We start from the raw sequence: 20,401 nt of genomic DNA on the forward strand, positions 1-20,401 counted from the left end.
TGGGTGTTGGCCCGCTTCCTATCTGTCCAAAACTGTTTACATATTGAGTAAATCTGCCCCTAAGTTTTTAAGTTTTGCATGTCAACACACAGATAATCAGGATTTTGTTAGCTTTAGTTTGAGCTGATTGTTTGAGGAATCCATGTAGGAAAGTTATGTGAAAGTATTGTTTCAGTTGATGGTGCATTGGGCAACTATGCAAATAAATTATGGGTAAATTGTGTCAGGAACAATAATGCAAGTCAGTTCGGTCACACAGGAAATGCTTCATATTTATTTTGCTGCTTTCAGGAAGGAGACAGGTATGAACACGGATCGCACTATTTCTAAACCAAGTCTGATAGAGGGCAAGTAATGTTTAGTAGATTTTGCATATGAGGTCATAGATTTCCAGCGAGTGCTTCAAGACAGCCGGATCCTAGGTTAGGCATATTTTATTTTGAGGCATTGTGTTGCATGGAGTTTAGGATTATTAGCAGGAACGTCGAATTTAGATGTAGTGCTGAATTTTGCAGGGCAGTTTCCTGTGTCTGATTTGTTCTGTCTGGAAGACATTGTGTGGAGAACAGGTATTTGTTCAAGAGCCCTAAGGTGATTTGCACTGGTGCTTGACAGAAGTGTCCGATAGACGAGTAAGGTATGAGAACCTTGGACGACCTAAAATAAGTAGAATTAGACTAAAGCATCAACGTGGTGTTTCTGGCATACCAACAATTTGTTGTTTTATTTTACACAATAAAAGGACTCTTTGTAGGCCAGGAGATTTGTTATTGGAATGAACCAGCATGGTTATATGGTTGAACTAATTGACGGCTGGTTTTCTGACTACAGTGCATGGAATATTAGGTTTTAGTATGTACCCCTCTTGCATTTTTGATATTTTATTTATGGTAAACAAAGCTTAAAGGATTTGCCAATGTTTCGATGTACTGGACTTGAAGAAAAGGTGATCAGTCTTGATGATGATATTTTTGGGTTAGTGTTAGTGTAGGTGACCGACAGGTTGGTTGGCCATTCTGAATTTGTGTTGCCATTTGTATTTTCTACTTTACATTTTTGCATATCGTAGTTGCGGACTAAATGATAGCGAAGGTGTTAGGACCAGAACGTTGTAGCTGTCCTCCTGATAAGGCAGATGATCAAGAAGATTTCGTACTTATTCAGTGTGTGGAGAGTGATGCACAGGAGTGTTTAGCACGCAGCTTTAAGGGCCGGCAAGTGTGAATTCCAAAACCTGCAATAGGGGTATGTTGTTGCAGTGTGATAGTTACAGAGCAGGTGGAAAGACTCTCAGCAGTGACTTGGAGGGTAAGGTGTTCTAGCAGCTGGGTGCACAGTATTTGCAGGTGGCGGGGGAAGAGATACAGCGGAGGGGTTCAGGGTGGGATTGTGTCCATCACAGACAGCCTCATGTCTCCATCTTAAAAAAGAGCTCAGAAGAGCTCCAGACAGCCTCGGTCATCCGTTGAAATGAGGAAGCAGTACAAAATTATTATTTTTATTTTAAATCTACTGCCCGAAGGAACAAGGAGGAGACAACTGGCTCATTACAAAAATCCCATATAAATAAACAATCGTATGCATTTGCTCTTTCCCATTCTTAACCTGAGTATCCTTACCACCGTGTGTACAACATGCACATCAGTTCCTTGTGCTGGACATGCCCCAATCACGCTGCTGATCTCCACTCTTGTCATTTCCTGTTTTTCACCAAAGCAAAGTGAATCAGAACCTACTACTTTCAGGCTCAGCAATTTTCTTGTGCAGTGCCTTGCCTTTTAATCTTGGGTTGTATTGTCAAGTTTTTGCAGGTTTTAGGTAATGCATACATTAATGACACGCATAACATCTGCAGATTGTCCTTGGGGAATACTCATGCAATCTGTGTGCTATCACTGCTGAAAGGTTTTTCTCAAACAACGTGGCTTGCATTGATCCCCAAAGAGAGCACGACATTTATCACCCAAACGAAGAGACAGTGGATTGCATCAAGGCCTCGGGAAACAGGTGCTCGGAAGAAGAGGCTTGTTATGATTCTAAATCAAACCATTGATCTGGAGACACTTTTTTGTACCATGGAGCCATTCCCAGTGACTCTTTGGGGTGAAAGGATTGTTAGAGGCCGCTCCTTCTAGGGGTGTAGTGTGACTTTACTTTCTCAGCTCAAGCTGGACTTTGAGTCAGAAATCCACTGAATCCATGGAACGACCCAAGATTTACACCAGATACTGTTGGAACTTGGGTTGATTTCACCATCTCCTGAGTTATCTGCAGCACCGCCAGTCCCCTTCTCTCTCCATGGAACGACCCAAGATTTACACCCAATAATGTTGGAACCTGGGGTGATTTCACCCACTCCCGAGTTATCTGCAGCCCCGTCAGTCCCTTTCTCTACCCAATCAGGGCTTTGCAGGGGGCAGCAGACTATTGCTTTACTTTTCATAAATCACAAAGTATTTTAACAACAAAATGGGCTCTTCAGTCCTAACATTCAATCTGGCAAAGCATTCCATTCAGTTTAAAAATGAATGAGTTTAATATCAAGTAACAACATACTTTAAATACAAATAAAAACACATCTTTTAAAAGTAACATATTTGCGTGCTTTATTGATGTACACAGTAAAGCATTATATAATACAATAGTAAGGCATATATTTGGTGAAATTTGATATGTTGTGAAAATGCTGAAATAAACTAAAGTTCATAAAAATAATTAGTAAATGTTATAGTGTCGATGTTAAAACACAATACATTAAACGGCAGGTAATGAACCAGCACTTGATAAGAATGACATAACATGCCATATGAAGGTTATAGTTTTTCCAAATACACGGATTTAGTTTAATACTCTGTGGTTATAGAAAAAATGAAATAAGATTCAAATCATTCTTTAAGCAGCACTAAAGCTCTCAATCTTTTTTGTTAAATAGGCCCTCAAAAAACTCACTTCAAAGCAAATGTCTTGAAAATAAAACGGACATAAGAGAAATAATAAAATCACGCAGATGCAAACAATTGAAGATTTAGTAACACTTATAGATCATAGATAAATAAATGGCAACATTTCGTCAACAAATGGCCTGCTGCAAGTGACAAAAAGGAAAAGAACGGAGCAAGGCTAAGTCTTCTCAGTGTCCAGGGTACTTACAAAGTCACCTGATTTATTGCTTGCTTGTGCTTTGGCTGACATGATTGTTTGCAGGTGAGTATTAGAGAGGAACAATGAGGTGAGCACAGACCTTCGTCCCTTTGAGAGAACACATGGCAAGCTGCGCCCACCCCAATCTTCAACTCCCAAAAATGGACCTTCAAGACACCACACAGAACTGAAATAGTCATGCAGATGACTGCACGTGGAACAGACGTAATAATGACATTCCCTGGCCAATGAGAAGACCCGCCTATATTCTCAATTCCATGTTCCCTTACACACAGAGTGAGGTTTAGCACTGATGTAGGGTCAGCATGGGCATTGACTGAAGAAAGGCCAACAGAAAAAAAACTCATAAACCTTCAGTAAATTAAAGTGCTTCCAACTGTTTTAAAGAATGCCTTTGGATGTGTTAGCATGAGAAGCCTTGAGGAAACTGTTCATCCATGAAACGCCACACACGCTGGGGGCATGAAACGCCACTGCCACTTTGAAGTAGCTTACATTACTGTATGTCCACTACACTAATGGTATTAATTCCCATAAATGTGGAGAATGAATGTTTTGGTTTATGGGACTACAGCCGTTAGTATACTATATTGTGCAACGCTCAGAACTATGTGGATCACAATTACCCTGTCACAATTATTGCACAATTGCCGAAGAAATGCAAACGGTCCTGTGCTTTCGACCTTTAGTTTGCGTAGCTTTTGAGAGTGTTTGGGACATATATCTAGAAAAAAGGTTTCCAGTGTTAGACTATTAAAAAAGTTCGGAGGGCTCATGCAGGTAACAAATTCTGTGAATACATAAGAGTAATTTGAAAACCCTATCGTTCTTCAACAACGTTTTACTATGACATCCTGCATTATTATTTTATTACATATTGAAACTCATAAGAGCAAGGCTTCTCCTTCCTTTACACCACATACAAGCTGAAAGTCATCAATACAGTGCTTCGTCCTTTTGGTGGTGCAGTCAGTGTGATTAAGGTGTTTGATCTAGCACCGTAAGCCTGGTTCTACATGCACAACGCACTGGCTAAGATTCCTGGCTAAGATTCCAATAGGCTGATGAGGCCAATGGTCGTGTAGAATCACCACTTCAGGATTTCACACACCCACAAGGAGGACTAACCTGCAGGTGTTAGACAAAGGAGAAGCGGGTGTGACTTGTGTCTCCACAATGGGATGATTTGCCTGGCAATCACATTCACAAATTTGAAGAGGGCAGAAATTGTAGGAAAGATGCTAAGGTTAATATGTGCACATTCATAAAGCATCAAGGAGTCGTCATGCTGAGTGTGTATTCAAGTATACACCATGACAAATACTTTCTATTGAATAGCCAGAAACACACCTCGGTACCTCTGAAGAAAGTTTATCTGTTTAGATTGTTTAGCAAATCAAATCCAAGATGCCTATCCTAAAAGAATCCTTACACTGCCCTCCGAACAAACACATTTCTAGGAAACTTCAGACTAAGCTTCGATTTAGCACTGCTTTTCTGTACACTTAACTTTATCCCATGTCAAAGGCTGAACTCTATTCCCTTTACCCTTTTGTACATACTTCTCCACACCTTTCTCTTTAGTGTTACATTAAATAGTTATTTAATTGGTAGGAAACATTGTCATTCCTATGGTGCAATTAATTAAAGTTAAAATGTTTTACTTTGGGAAGTTTTGAACTTTTTGCCAACCACCATGTCTGGTGACATTTCTCATGCTAAACCACATTCCTGGATTTTTTTCTGACAGAAAAGGGATTTGTGGATTTTATTTTTTTCCCCATTAAAATACATGAAACAACTTTCTTTTTTGCTGAAATAGAAATCTACAAAATGTTTTTTTCAGCAATAAAATTCATTTTGACAGTTTTCTACCATATCAAAAAAAATATGCAAACTTTGAGAAGTTTTCAAAACGTGGGCAAACTGTCTATTCAATATAACAAATTTTATAAAAGCTAACTTTCACATCTTCACACAACTTTATTTTTTTTTCATTATATAAGGTCATATTCAACTGTACAGCTGGCAGAGCGTGTTGCCTACCATGATGTTATTGTGTCGGAAGCAAAACAAAAATGCCTAGGTGTGCCTCGATTTGTTTCTGGTAGATCCAGGTGCACTAAGGTGGCAAATATATTTATTTTAAAGAGAACACCGTTTTGCAAAGACAAAAGACGGTGTCAACTGGACTTAACTCGAGGAAAAAGTTAATATTTCTCCTCCACGACCTCGGAAGTACCCTTTACCACATAACTATGTTACACATTTTTTTTCACAAAAATTGCCTGCTATCTCGTGGATGTCTATTATATTGGATTTAATCTTATTATGTGTAGGGCGCTCATTTTTCCACCTCCTGGGGGTTCAGCACCACTGATCAGGTGTTTCAACTCAGAACAGTTCCCGCAAAAAGACACTACATTTACGATTTACAGAGTTAAGGTTGGAGAAGCACAAACAGCACAGTAACCAACTCTGAAAAAACGAAAAATAAAACCTAAAACACATGCAGAAAAAGAAAAAATTAAAAGGGCATATCCTCTGTTTCCTCTTGCTGAATAACAAGAGCAAAGCCCAAGAATGGTTGGATGATGGAACACGTGGCTAGTACAGGCATATAAAGCTTTTATGCAAGAGCTCCTCCCTTCCAGTGTATAATGGGCAGCTGCTAACACCTTTTCCTTGAGAGCTTGTTACCTTCCCATAGCTCCCTCACCCAACTAGATGCTTTCCGGGGAGTGGACGAAAGGAAAAACACGATTTCTCTTTTATTCACATTAAGGAGTATTTATAGGTGGCTTATCAAAACCAAAGCTGTGGATGTGTTTATACCCTGTTTCAGAGCTATGAGCCACAGCTTTTCTTTGTTGGTTTAACCAACAATATTATTAAAATATAATGACTGGCATGAAGAGCGCCGACAATGAGTTGCTGAAGAAGGCATTAATCCACAGGAAATGCCTGCTGTAGAAACTAAGTTACTTGTTCCCACAGAATTGGGAATAAACTCTGGCGCAAGAGAAAAACAAAAGACCCTTTTTTCTCTATTTGTAAACTCCATCTCCTTGCCCATCATAGAATATTTGGTACATAGTAGCAATAATTATATATGGATACAACATTAATTAACCATTAATGGCACAATTAGGTTGGGGGCCTGCATTCCCTTGATTTTATTCAAACCCCCCCACCCAACTTCAGCCCCCCAAGACTAGGCAGGAAATTTCCCTTCACCGAAGTTGGACACTGACACTCACCGGGAAGTCCTTTTACACAAACGTGTGCTACAATTGTACGTGGCAGCGGCTATCACATTTAGAGGACAGACGTGAGCTTTCCCTGAACATGCTTAAAACAGCATTCTGCTCTTGGGATTCTTGCAATGAAAGACAAAACACTAGGTTCATATTGGCACCGGCATCAGTCTGTACCTCACCATGACATGAAAACCTTGCTTTCTCTTCACCGCAGTTGTGAATTTGCTGTGGTGGGCATTACTTGATTATTGCTGCCAACAGTTAAGCCTACAACTCGATTCAAGGCTGAATTTCATTGTCTTCACAAAATAACCCTTTCACCAACAATCCAACAAAGTTTTGTCCATCAGCAGACAGGTTTGAAGAGCTGGGACTCTTCCTTCAGCCAGTCACGTTTTGGAAACAGCCCAGCCCCTCTCCAGTGTATGACCCGTGCTTGCCCTTTCTCTGACATCTCCAGAAAGTACCTTTGTCACCAATAAGTTGCAGTAGCTCTTCGACTGCCTTAAAGAGGTGCTGCAGTTTTTTTTGTTTATCAGACCATAGAGCCTTTTTCCCAAGCTTCTTATAGGTATTTTCCTTTTCAAGGAATGTGGTCAATTCCAATTTGTCAATTTATACCATCATTTAGTGTAGAGTAGGCAGTATATGTGATGTTGGGAGTTCTGCATTTTGCCAATATAAATAATTTCTGTAGAAGTATTCTCTAGTTACCTGCCTTCTGCAAAGAGTAAAGCTAAGTAGTGTGCCTTGTGCTTTTTTTCAATTACTCAAAAAAACTAGCCTCAATCTTATTAAAAAGACATCTGCTAACCACTGGGACCAATGTTGAAATAATCTACTGTTGCTGCAGAGCCCAGCGGTCTTCTGTCTTCAAGATCACTTGAAAACACTACAAAATGTTCCAGCACTCTTCATTTTGGACTGGATTAAAAAATGTGGAAAGCTGAGAAAATTCAGTAATGTTAAGATGTGTTGCCTTATGCAAACCTACCCAAACACACGGGTAACAACAATGAGGAAAACAATCTTAAGGATTGGGGTGGGTAAGAGCGTGTTTAAGAGCAGCACAGGTCACAAGGGTTGCATTGTCGTAAAGAAGAGGGACAGAAGACACCCGGCACCAGACTGAGGTTTTCTCATTTCACCTAGAAATACTGTAGGACAATATTGGTAGCGTTGGTAGACCCCGAAAGCAGGTTTATTCAGTACCTGGCACAAAACAATAACCATTACTCTAAACATGATTTTACAAGTATGGTAGTTACTAACTGATTTCTGGTCATCTTAATTCATTCAGATGTGCAACTCTAAATTGCAACCTAATCAGTTGTGGAGAACTCTATAGTTATGTCACCACAGTATTTAGTAATGGCTCACCTGAAAAACAAATTTGTTTAAGTCAGGTTTTAACTGAGGTAACGTTTTTCTGGTGGCATTCTTTCTGGCTCTTCAAATACCAGAGTACAGTTATTGGGAAAATTTGCTTTAATCGGTTCTCACTAGTGTTCTCATGCTCAGAAACATACAGCAGTATCCAGCTAAGATCGGTTAAGGTGCATGTGATTGTTTGGTGGGTTTACTTTGTAGGCATAGCTGTATGTATATGACCAGGATGAGGCACTATTTAGCCCTTCTGAAGTGTTTTCCTTTACTGGATGATACACCGTATGACACCCAAAAAGTTCAGACCACATTTAAGCACTATGACCTTCTGCTGTCGGAAACAACGGGTATTAAAGGCCCCGATCCCAAGTTATAGGATGGAGAAGAGGGCCTTAAACAAACTTTGTAACCTGATAAAGAAGTAAATAAGGTTCTTAAAACATTCGACCATCTGGGATAGACTGCTATAAATCAAAAAGGAGGAAACAAAGACAAGCAACGGAATGTTGGAGCAGAAGGCTCGAGAGGCCCTAAGCTACTCCACTGTCTTCCCAACATCCCAATGTTCTCATCATATTTGTACCATTATCACTTTGTATGTAGAAATACATTTAGCACAAAATGTTCCTTAGAAACAAAGAAGGATCTCAATTTGAATTGCTGCACTTTTTTCGGCAGAATAAAAAAATAAACAAGGCTTCTTTTTATTTTCTGTCAATCTCCTACTCTCATACGTTGTCAAATGCGCTATCCAGGCCTACTGTCGGCAAATTTCCATTCTTGAGTCTCTCAGTATATAATCAAGTTATGATTTTCATTTTAGGTTCCCAGATCACAAAATAAAAAGGGATACCGCACTGTGGGCCCAGCAGGTTCACACAAGGAAAGACTAACCAGTTCCATCTGTCCATATATCAGCAGCAGGGCCACCGCTTTGGCAACAGTTCCAGTGAAAACATTTAATAAATTCTAAAATGGATATCGTGGGACTGAGTCAGCAAAGTGTTAAAATATCACCTTTGACATTTCACTCAAGAGTTACAATTATTTTTTCTAAATTTCATAAAATAGCTCCTACATTTATATCATAAGTTAGATGAAAGCCCATCCGAAAATAGTGTGTCAGGAAATGAGTTTCTTTGGACTTATGTATGAAAAGAATAGTGTTATACCCCAAACATGGCACACTACCAGGTTTCCTGACAGTTAGGTTCCAGTTGTTTACAAGGCTCTTTCAGGAGATGTCAGTAAAAAGACGTGCTGGGCTTTCTCAACCTCCTAATTCTGCCCACTGGTGAGTGTAAGGTCTACCTCCCATGTTGGTGCCATTCCAGGCAACAATGTTTGTCGATAAAACAAGGAAAAATAACACAGAACATGGATGGTGTGTTCTTCGATATTGCAGCTGAAATGATGCTAAATGGATGTACTGCCTCAAAGTTTCTATTTTTTATCATTTGTAACATTTTTATAAACAATTCTTTTTTTTTATATAAAGCACACTTCAGTTTACAATCTTTCTTCATATTTGTTATAAATTTTTAAACAACCCCAAAGCGTTCCATATAAAGAAATGGCAAGGTTATTAACTATCGAGATTTTACATGTAGTTTTCTCTTCATTTTTGTACAATTGCATAGACGTGTAAAACCTGCCATTGTTACCAAAACAATAACAGACTTAGGAAACTACTGAAATCTACAGTATAGTACCACTACCCTTCACAAAAATATAGATATGTATTTCTTGTAAACTCTTACAGTCTAATCCTCTCTGGAGTATGAATATTATATAAAATAACATGCGGGCCATTTTGAAGTTGTAAAACAGATCGCTTCATTCTAACACCTCGTCGTCCGTCATCACTGTCACTAAGGTTTCCATCGCTCGCCCCAAATCGTCCGCCATGTGGAACAAGTGACCTACATTGTTGCCTGAAAAATAGAGCAAAGGAAGGCGCGAGTTAGCAAACGGTACCGCGCATCAAATATCCGACTCAACTTCAATGGTTATGCATTGGGGAGCGGGGAGCAGAGAGCAGGAAAGGCAGCGAAAGCTTGGTCCCCACAAATGATGCTGCAGTATCAGCGCCAGTCACTACAATCCCTGACATTAGTTCTATGAGGGAAGAGACACCTCCGACCCTCCCTTTCTAGGCAATTATTTAGATATTCCTTACATTTCAGTGTTTTACTGTTAGGAGATGCAAACATTACATAAATAGAAGCTAATTAAACATTATTTTCCTAACCTTTGCCATGTAAGCACTGCTCCTAAAAACCAAATCCTTCAGAATTCTGTGCGTTTAGGGGTCACTTACAAGGATTTACTGTTAAAGAAAACTCTGCATTTTTAAATGTCTGTGTTGAGGCGTCGTTCGGTATCCATGTTAGAGAAATTAGTCTTGGATATGTTAAAGGCTAGGAAAACACATACAGCTGCGGACTGTACACTGTTCCATGGCCTCTGTTTCTATTCTGTAAGCAAATATTTGTTATTTTGACAGGAATTTAAAAAAAATCTCCAAAATAGACCTAATGATTCCCTGTATCTTTTTTTTGCTTTGTGTGTTTGTGACACTTTGCATTTTGTGTCTCCCATTAACCGTTTCATAGCACGCAGCATATAGCTTTCTTCCGGCTGGATTTGCCCTTAAAAAAGATATTAAGCCAAGTACACTTGAGAAAATGTGCATATTCGCCCGACTGCAAAAATGCTAGTCATTAGAAGACAAATTATTTCAGCTCCCACTTTTAAAGGTATCACAATAATTTGCCATGTGTAAGACAAATTGAATAATTTGACAGAGGAGAAAACATGTAGCACTTGTTGCTGCAACATTAAAATGTTTACCCTCTGACAACAAATTTTACATACACTTAACTGACCATTAGGTGGATATGCCTTTTGAAGGTCTGCCAAGATTTAAGGGAAATTTAACATAAGTCAGCTTGTTCACGTATTGGTTCAACTTAAACAGCACAAAGCAAGTTGACAAAGTGAATAGAAAAATTAATTGCTTGAGTCTGGAGGGCTACCCTCAACCCTGGAAGTAAACTGCAGAGCTCAAACTAGTTCCTTCCATGGTTTTCTTATAAACATATGTTTTACCTGGTGCATCTGTCCGGGATCTCATGCCCCATCCTAAGTAACTGACCTGGATCTCAACGAGACTCACCAACCAGGTCTTCACAATCGAGTGGCTGTTGGACAAAAGGACCAAAGCCCACAAGGGAATCAACGGCCCAAACGTCCCCTTTTGAAAGAGATCATGTGTATACATATGCTCTAAATCTCAAGCTGAAACTTGCAGCCGAAATCATACAGCTTGAATAAAGATAGAACAGTATGTCAGCACAGGCAGAGGTGTAGTTACCCGATAACGGTGTTGACATACGAACACCCAGAATGCAATACTGTTTACATGTTAAGGCTCGATATAAGATGCATGCTATTTATCATCGAACAATTAGAGACTGGTTTCTCATACACAAATTCAGGCAAATCTCACTTTAGTGGAAATTATTTTAGTTTTAAATTCTGATGCATGTTTTATTGGAATATTACGTTGCCCAATTATGTATATATACAGGGAGTGCAGAATTATTAGGCAAATGAGTATTTTGACCACATCATCCTCTTTATGCATGTTGTCTTACTCCAAGCTGTATAGGCTCGAAAGCCTACTACCAATTAAGCATATTAGGTGATGTGCATCTCTGTAATGAGAAGGGGTGTGGTCTAATGACATCAACACCCTATATCAGGTGTGCATAATTATTAGGCAACTTCCTTTCCTTTGGCAAAATGGGTCAAAAGAAGGACTTGACAGGCTCAGAAAAGTCAAAAATAGTGAGATATCTTGCAGAGGGATGCAGCACTCTTAAAATTGCAAAGCTTCTGAAGCGTGATCATCGAACAATCAAGCGTTTCATTCAAAATAGTCAACAGGGTCGCAAGAAGCGTGTGGAAAAACCAAGGCGCAAAATAACTGCCCATGAACTGAGAAAAGTCAAGCGTGCAGCTGCCACGATGCCACTTGCCACCAGTTTGGCCATATTTCAGAGCTGCAACATCACTGGAGTGCCCAAAAGCACAAGGTGTGCAATACTCAGAGACATGGCCAAGGTAAGAAAGGCTGAAAGACGACCACCACTGAACAAGACACACAAGCTGAAACGTCAAGACTGGGCCAAGAAATATCTCAAGACTGATTTTTCTAAGGTTTTATGGACTGATGAAATGAGAGTGAGTCTTGATGGGTCAGATGGATGGGCCCGTGGCTGGATTGGTAAAGGGCAGAGAGCTCCAGTCCGACTCAGACGCCAGCAAGGTGGAGGTGGAGTACTGGTTTGGGCTGTATCATCAAAGATGAGCTTGTGGGGCCTTTTCGGGTTGAGGATGGAGTCAAGCTCAACTCCCAGTCCTACTGCCAGTTCCTGGAAGACACCTTCTTCAAGCAGTGGTACAGGAAGAAGTCTGCATCCTTCAAGAAAAACATGATTTTCATGCAGGACAATGCTCCATCACACGCGTCCAAGTACTCCACAGCGTGGCTGGCAAGAAAGGGTATAAAAGAAGGAAATCTAATGACATGGCCTCCTTGTTCACCTGATCTGAACCCCATTGAGAACATGTGGTCCATCATCAAATGTGAGATTTACAAGGAGGGAAAACAGTACACCTCTCTGAACAGTGTCTGGGAGGCTGTGGTTGCTGCTGCACGCAATGTTGATGGTGAACAGATCAAAACACTGACAGAATCCATGGATGGCAGGCTTTTGAGTGTCCTTGCAAAGATAGGTGGCTATATTGGTCACTGATTTGTTTTTGTTTTGTTTTTGAATGTCAGAAATTTATATTTGTGAATGTTGAGATGTTATATTGGTTTCACTGGTAATGATAAATAATTGAAATGGGTATATATATTTTTTTGTTAAGTTGCCTAATAATTATGCACAGTGATAGTCACCTGCACACACAGATATCCCCCTAACATAGCTAAAACTAAAAACAAACTAAAAACTACTTCCAAAAATATTCAGTTTTGATATTAATGAGTTTTTTGGGTTCATTGAGAACATGGTTGTTGTTCAATAATAAAATTAATCCTCAAAAATACAACTTGCCTAATAATTCTGCACTCCCTGTATATGTATATATATATATATTTATATATATATATATATATATATATATATATATATATATATATATATATATATATAAGATTAAATACCCAGTTTTCAAAATCGACACCCAGTTACCGGTGCTCTAAGTTATTTCATATACAATGGACATTTCTTATAAGTGAAGCATTTTTCGGGAAAATTTGGAAAGTATCCCACTTTTTGAAGCGGACATAAGGCGAAGACGACAGAGCTCTGTGCAGGAGCAGTCAGAGAACTTAGAAAAGAGGCCAATGTAAAAATAAATTTTAACACACTACATATAGATTTAAATCTAGTGCAATATCTGTCTGCAGTAAACACGATTTCGTTTGAGGTAAAAAAGCAGCAACTGGCGGCTTGTTAATAAATGTTCATATATAAGGACCAAAAGGTGTGAATTAAAACGGGGAAGTCTTGCAAAAAATTTCATAGGTGGCAGAGTGCTCGTTACAGGTCTCATTTTTTGTTTTCTTTTCCTAAAATTAAAGATGGTCTCTAAAGGATTTGGTGAGAAAACTTGAACCGAAGCTGGCAACGGAACACTGCAAAAACAACGTTTCTCTCTCCTGTGAGTTTCTAGAGTACCCAGGTTTCACCATAAAACATTAATCACTACGGACAATGTGTCCAAGTATGCCCATCCCTTCTTTTAAAGCACACACCCCACTGTGTAAATACTGGATCGAACAGTTCACTGCTCTGCTGTTCATGTTTAACTGTACTTCATTTTCAGAAGCACTTAGCACTGAAGTCTATTTGGGTCCAATGCACTGTCCTGGTAATGGGGAAGGGGGTAATAAAATATTTTCCCTGAGCACAGAATTAATGAAGATAAATTGATTTTAATTTCGGATTACTGGAATTAACAAGTTAATTTGAGCAATGGTTGATGTGGAACACATTTGTTTAACATTGATATACAAACTTATCTTGTAAATGTATACCCGTGTGGTTGATAAATGACTGACAGCAAAAATATGCTTTTGTCAGTGTTGTAGTGGAACTATCAGCTAAATGCTCAGCAGTTTCTAGAAAACCAATTGACTACTCACTCCCACTTCTGGCCATCTGCATCCTTTACAAGGCCATAAGGAAGAGAGAGGACTTGTTAGAGTGAACATTGTTAATCTTTTCGTGGTCACTTATATTCAAAATATAAGTGACCACAAAAAAATTAATAATGTTATATTAGACGTCTTTAAAAGGCAGTAAATGTATTTGGTAACTTCTCAAAAGAATATTCTGATTGACCAAACGGATGAATCTGCAGCTTAACAAATGGTTTGCAATACAGCCTTGCCATGGCAAAGCATCAGGAGATTCTGGAAGAAGAATATTGCTCTGGGTAATGTGAAAGGACCAGGAGAGTCTTGACTCGCTCGTTACCAAGCAGAAGGTAAAGGAATCGATTAGCTCATCAGGAAGGGATGAGTTGCCAGGTGTAATGACAGGCAAATTCAAGGCACTCCTTGGAGATCTGCTGATCCCTCACTTGCTCGAAGTATACATTGAAGCATCAGAGAAATGTGAACTGCCTCCCTTCTATGTGACAAGTGAGACTTGTGGTTCTACTTTGGAATGGAAAGAGGCCATTGGATTGCACAGCTAAGGACCCCATGTCAATCTATGAGGAGATTGTGGAAGATTTACTCATGGATATTGTGCTTTGCCTAATGCAAGACAACTAGGCATGGTTTACTGTCCAACATAATACTACCTTAAACATGAGTCCAATTTGTTTTTAAAGGAGGTCAGGCACATTCCTAGAATACAGGCCATGCTTGGCATAAATACAGGGAAAATACCTTTTTACTGGCTCAGTACTTATAAACCATGTAGAGATTTGAAGTCAGTCCTAGATTCATACACAGGATTGAGAGACTTACAGGCAAACATATAAGATGAGAATGAGAACAAGGGGAATGATATCTGAGATCAAAGTCTATACAAAGAGAGCCTACAGGGATGTTTCTGGCAAAGGAGCCTCTCGGAAATTGGTTAAGATGAAGACAGGAAGGTGGTGGCATGATAATTAGGGGTACGAAACATATCTTTATATGCAGGGGATATACTTTAGCATGTATCATGATCTCTGGTCACAGTTCTCATATTAATGGAAATGAGCGACGTGTATGGGCTGCATGGGCTTCAGAGTTAATCCAGACAGCCGATCCTCTTTCACACAGTAGGCTTGGCATTTGATGACCTGACTGAGGTCAGTACCTCAAGGAAGACCTATTTATTAAGGTACAAGGGGTTTCACGTGCATTTAGACAATCACAGGATATGAATGTTATTTATCAACATACTTATCTTAAAACTAGGGAGGCATATTGAGTTCTGGGCAAAATGTCCACTGTTTCATGGGCTTGTGGGCTGTTTCTACAGTTTATTTTTCGAGTTATAGGAGATCCTATTCCTGACCCATGTGTCACAAAGCTTGATGAATTGGTGTCTAGACTATATTCAAATGCAGGACAGTTTAGCTGATGTTAATGCTACATTATGAGATGGGGGGGAATAGGTGCGTTTTACTTTCAGTGATGCTTTTAAGCTGGACATTGGCAATGTGGCCCAGTTGGTGTCACAGGTACCCTAGAATCTCGTCTATATTGCTCAAACTATTCTTACAAATATGATTATTACTGCTGTTTCTGGCTCAGTAAGGAATTATGGGCTAGTCAAATTAATATGCTCAATCAGGTTTAAGTATGCTCAAACTGAAAGGGATAAAGTTGGTTACTTCGATGGAAAATAGGCTTTTAAAAGATAATTGTGCAACTAACAGCAAAAGAGACTGAATAGTAAAGGGATGTTTGACAATTAATTACTGCTTTTGGATTTGAAGCTAGAGAGTAGTGCCCAAGAAGTTTTTAGATTCTTGCTATAGCTATTGTCTGATCTGATGGATCAGACAGGATTTCTGCTTCTGCCATCTAAGTTGGTAACCACTGCGGCTTTACTTGAATTAGTGGCATGCAGAAGAAAGTCTACCCACTTTTACAATGCCCTCTGCAATACTAAGCATGGAAATGAAGGGAATATTGAGAATAGATGTAGAAGTAGTATTGGAAGAGGTGTTGATGAAAACATTTGGGAAAACATACTTGCCCATACTAAATCTGAAAACCAAACTTCTGATGTTTTTTGTGATTTGCGGGTTTACATGATCTCTCACGTTTTTTGCAAAAAAAAAGCAAGGGCTGAGAAAAAATACCCTAAGAGTGGTATTGGTAATATTTGATTAATGTCTTGGCCTGGTCCTACGATATCCCTACTCTGCCTCAATCATGAGCTTCAGATTTTCCGAGGTAGGGTAGTAACCCAGGTTAGTGAAAACCAGAGCTGGCAAATTCACTTGATATGGAGATGGAGATGTATGTGTTGTAGCGGATCGTATTGCTGAATCAGGAGGGGATAGTTACGTTTACAGCTCTGAGTCTCCAGGCTAAAATATCAATATCTAAGTCTGCTTGGCCCCACAAACTATGTAATGTGGTAGGAGCATATCTTAAAGTGATCAACAGCAAAGCATGATCCTCAAAGAAAGGGGGCCTAGAAATGGGAACACAATCACATAGGTGATGTCTGGTTCAGATTAATTGAGCAGGTGGCCTACCTCACTGCTGACAGACTGACTTCAGGGTGTCACTTTATCATAGTAGGAATGATACTTTCATGTGCTATGGGATGGTGATAGAATGGCACCTTTAAAGATTATCATTTGTGATTTGCGTGTCTCACTGCAGTAGGGTTTGGTGGGTGCTGGTGTGTCTGTTAGATCGCTAATGTGTAATCTTTGATCAGACCACTGCCCAATGACCTGCTCACTAGGCAGGTGGGCCAGTGGTTGGTACCGGATGAGAGTCGTACTGGAGTGTCTCTCCTTTTGTAATTGTAGGATGACAGTTTGGTGTTCATTAGAGTACTTCAACATAGATTAAACGGCATTGCAGATCATGTTGCCAGTCCACTGTTAAAAGATTTTTAAAGCGTTAAACATGCCTGCAATAACGTTTCCCCAGCCACGTTCAATATTCAAAGTTATGAAGAATGTTTGCAAGTGTAAAAGTGTAATTATGATATGATGTAGGTGAACTGCCTTTTCAAGGGTGTTGCCACCTTCTGCCAATGCTCGGGAAGGGAGAAGGGTTGGTTGGACACAATAAGCTCTGCACGTATCATGCTTTCAAACATGAGAATTCTTATGGCGTTCTCGTGAAATGTTGCCTAGCTCAAAACTAGAAATGGAGACAGCATGAGTATAGACATTGCAATTGGTGCAGACATGGATTTAACGTATTCTGTACACAAAAGTGTAATGCAATCACATTCAATCAATACTGCATGCACGCTACAAGCAACAGGCATGTGTAATGATCGTGTATTGTATAAATAGATGGGAACGAAACAGTTGACGGATAACGTAGCTTAGAAATTAGTCTTTTGCAACCAGTCTATGAACTGGAACACTGCAACAAGTTAGAAACAGACTGGAAAATGGACGGCCTTAGCTACGCACAGACATCAAAAGCTGGATGTGACAGAACGGAAGTTGGGGGACAGCAAGCAGGGGTCTCACTAACCTCTCTCGTTTCATTTCCGGGGACATTTCTTCCTTTAGTGACACAAAGGAGGAAGAGCAATAGTGTCAGAAAAGAGAGGAAAACCATCATGAACACATGCTATAAAGCAGCAGAAAGCTCAGCTCACGAAAGAACATAATGAGAAATAGGTGAGTTTCTACATTCTGCCTCGGGTATAATATACCCTAGACACCCAAAGGAGATTATTGAAGCATGATGAATTGTGATAGGCACGGTTGATTTATTTTATTCACAGTAAACGGTAACAATGTATTAAAGTTCTTAGTACTTCTGACAACCACAGCGCATAGTTACTTTACAGGTGAGACAGCGTTTCAGATGCTTTACACGAAATACAAATATTAAGGAAAACCACAGGTAATAATTTGTTAGGAGAAAGATATATTTTTCTTAGCTAGTTTCACAGTTTCCTCCAACTGGTCATTTAGTTTTATTCTCCTGTTTTATTCTCCTCCAACTGGTAATTTTATTTTGTTCTCCTGTTATATTTTCCTATTGCTGATAAATGTATAGGAAAATGAATGTTACACACTCAAAATCTTCATATGTTCATGCTCAAAACAGGTGCAGCACTCTACAAACCAAAAAGAACAAACCATCACCTTTTTTAAGTCCGGTGTTTGGCAAAGCCTTTTGATTTTATTAAAAATACATGTATTATATCCTTATAAGAGCTTTCTGCCAGCGATTCTCATCAATTGGTTTGGTATTGACATTCACATTTTTCTTCAGCTGACTACAGTTTACACCTGGATGCTTGACCCGACATCCTTAGTCTGGTTTTCTGTAACATTTTGACTTCAATCCTCCTGTTTTGGTGGGCTTCCTTTTTGCTGGCCTTAGGACTCTGTGCACTTAACTCTAGCAATTGCTAAAGTGCTTGTGCTTTCTCCTTTAAACATGGTAACACTGGCTTCCACCGAGGTACCAAATTTAATTTACTTGCAAGTCCATAGTAAAGTGGTACTATCTGTACCCAGGGTCTGTAAATTAACTGCTACTAGTGGTCCTGCAGCACTAATTGAGCCACCCAATTAGGTAGCCTTTTAAACATGTCTTAGGCCTTCCATTAAGGAGTTTGTAGCATTTCAAACTGGGATTTCGACCACCAGGCAAATACACCTTATGCCTGGCCTTGAACTTCCTATTTAGTGCATATAAGTCACCTCAGAGTAGGCTTTAAGCAGCCCATAGGGCAGGGTGCAATGTAATTAAAAAGTTGGACAGGTACTTTTAACTTTTACATGTCCCAGTAGTGAACAACTCCTAAATTCGTTGTTCACCACTGCAAGGCCTGCCTTTCCCATGGGATAAGACTGGGTTACCTTTTATATTTAAAAATTGATAACTTACGATTGGGAGCAGGTAGGAATGTCCAGTTTGGTCTCTAAAGAATTGTAATTGAAAACCCTCTTTGATGAAGTTGGATTTTAAGTCCCAATTCTGACAATGCTGCTTGTAGAAATTGGAATAGCAGAAAAGGGCAACACATTACACCTTTGTGGGCTTGGGTACTAAAATTATAACAGGTAAGCATATGTCAACAAGGGGTATTGCTTAATGAATTGTTGTATAATTTGTTATAATTTATTGATGTGTATGATTTACATAAAAATAATTCATGACAGTTAAAATAAGCATGACCTATTTGTGATAAAAGAAAGCCAATCATACCATCAGGTGTATGTGTTTTTCAATTTGTATTAAGAACCAAACACAAAACTCAACAACGAATACAAAAGATTAGGGGTTCTATATCACTAATGTTTCTATATACATTGACAATGTCTGATGCAATACAATTGTAGCTTAAAATTGTTGACAAATACCTATGTACTACATGCTCACTTTCTAAATGTATCTGGAGATTGTATGTCTGATGAGCTGTCTGTCTGTCGTTTGCAGACCTATTGTATCTAATACGTTACTATATAATTAAAGCTAGTTTTATTTGCGCTCACTTCAAACCACTGATTTTGAGTCTTCTTCCAGACATTAGTTTGAGGCATTGCCAATCACATCTAAGCAGCCCACAGGCATTTGACTCTCTCACCCCACTCTACTGTCCAGTTTGGAATCTTTCCACATCCAATGGAATCTTGCCTTTCATTGCATGGGAGACTATATGCCCTCCTGCCTCTCCTGTTCTCTCTGCTTATTGCTGTCCCAACCCCCAAATCCCTCTTCATTATCTTCAACCCATGCTCATCAAGTGTGCTTCCCTCCCTTTCTTTTTTTTTTTTACAGTCTGCATTTATGAGGGTTTGATAACTGTACACTGCTACTTGGCTGTTCACCTGGATGTGCGTGAGCTCCATGCATGCATACTTTTATTATTTTTGTAGTGCTTGAAAATGGCCACTGTCCAGCTTGGAAAAATACATTAATAATAAAGTACACAAAAGAAATAGGGCTGCCCGTACATGCACATATTGGTGACCATCTTTCAATAATTTTTGTCACAGTTTATCACATAAACCAATCCAAGATGGCTGAGAGGGTGCGCATGAGTGCACATGCAGGCCATTTTGGAGTGGTATTTGTGATAAAGCAGAACAAAAAAACATTGACAGATGGCTGCTCTTCATTCATTTTCAAGAGTATGCTTGAGTGCCCATTTATTATTTGGTTTTGCCATATATGATGGCAAAACAATCAAGCACTGGTAAAACTAATAGCTATGTGGCCTTGTCATAGGTGAGACCGTTTGACATGGACAATGGTTGTTGAGTTTGATCACACTTTCTCTACTGTTGCTGAATGTAGTTTTGTTACATACATTTGTTAAAGTTTCCACGAAAAACTGTTTGAGATC

The 20,401-nt window shown here is 39.3% G+C and overlaps 1 protein-coding gene across 11 annotated transcripts in view; it reads right to left on the minus strand.

Moving 5' to 3' along the window:
* Positions 1 to 2,580: 2,580 nt before the first annotated feature.
* DMD (dystrophin) overlaps positions 2,581 to 20,401 on the minus strand; it is a 6,960,831-nt gene continuing 6,943,010 nt past the window's right edge. For 5 of the 11 annotated variants that reach the window (XM_069204754.1, XM_069204752.1, XM_069204755.1 and 2 more), the window contains one exon: positions 9,502 to 9,742. In XM_069204754.1, coding sequence (XP_069060855.1) covers positions 9,645 to 9,742 — 98 coding nt within the window. In that variant the 3' untranslated portion in view covers positions 9,502 to 9,644. Of the gene's footprint in view, positions 9,743 to 17,565; positions 17,598 to 20,401 lie in introns of all 11 variants that reach the window. The other 6 variants (XM_069204753.1, XM_069204758.1, XM_069204757.1 and 3 more) reach the window with 3 other exon arrangements.

Source organism: Pleurodeles waltl, chromosome 8 (assembly GCF_031143425.1).
Source record: "Pleurodeles waltl isolate 20211129_DDA chromosome 8, aPleWal1.hap1.20221129, whole genome shotgun sequence".
NCBI lineage: Eukaryota > Metazoa > Chordata > Amphibia > Caudata > Salamandridae > Pleurodeles > Pleurodeles waltl.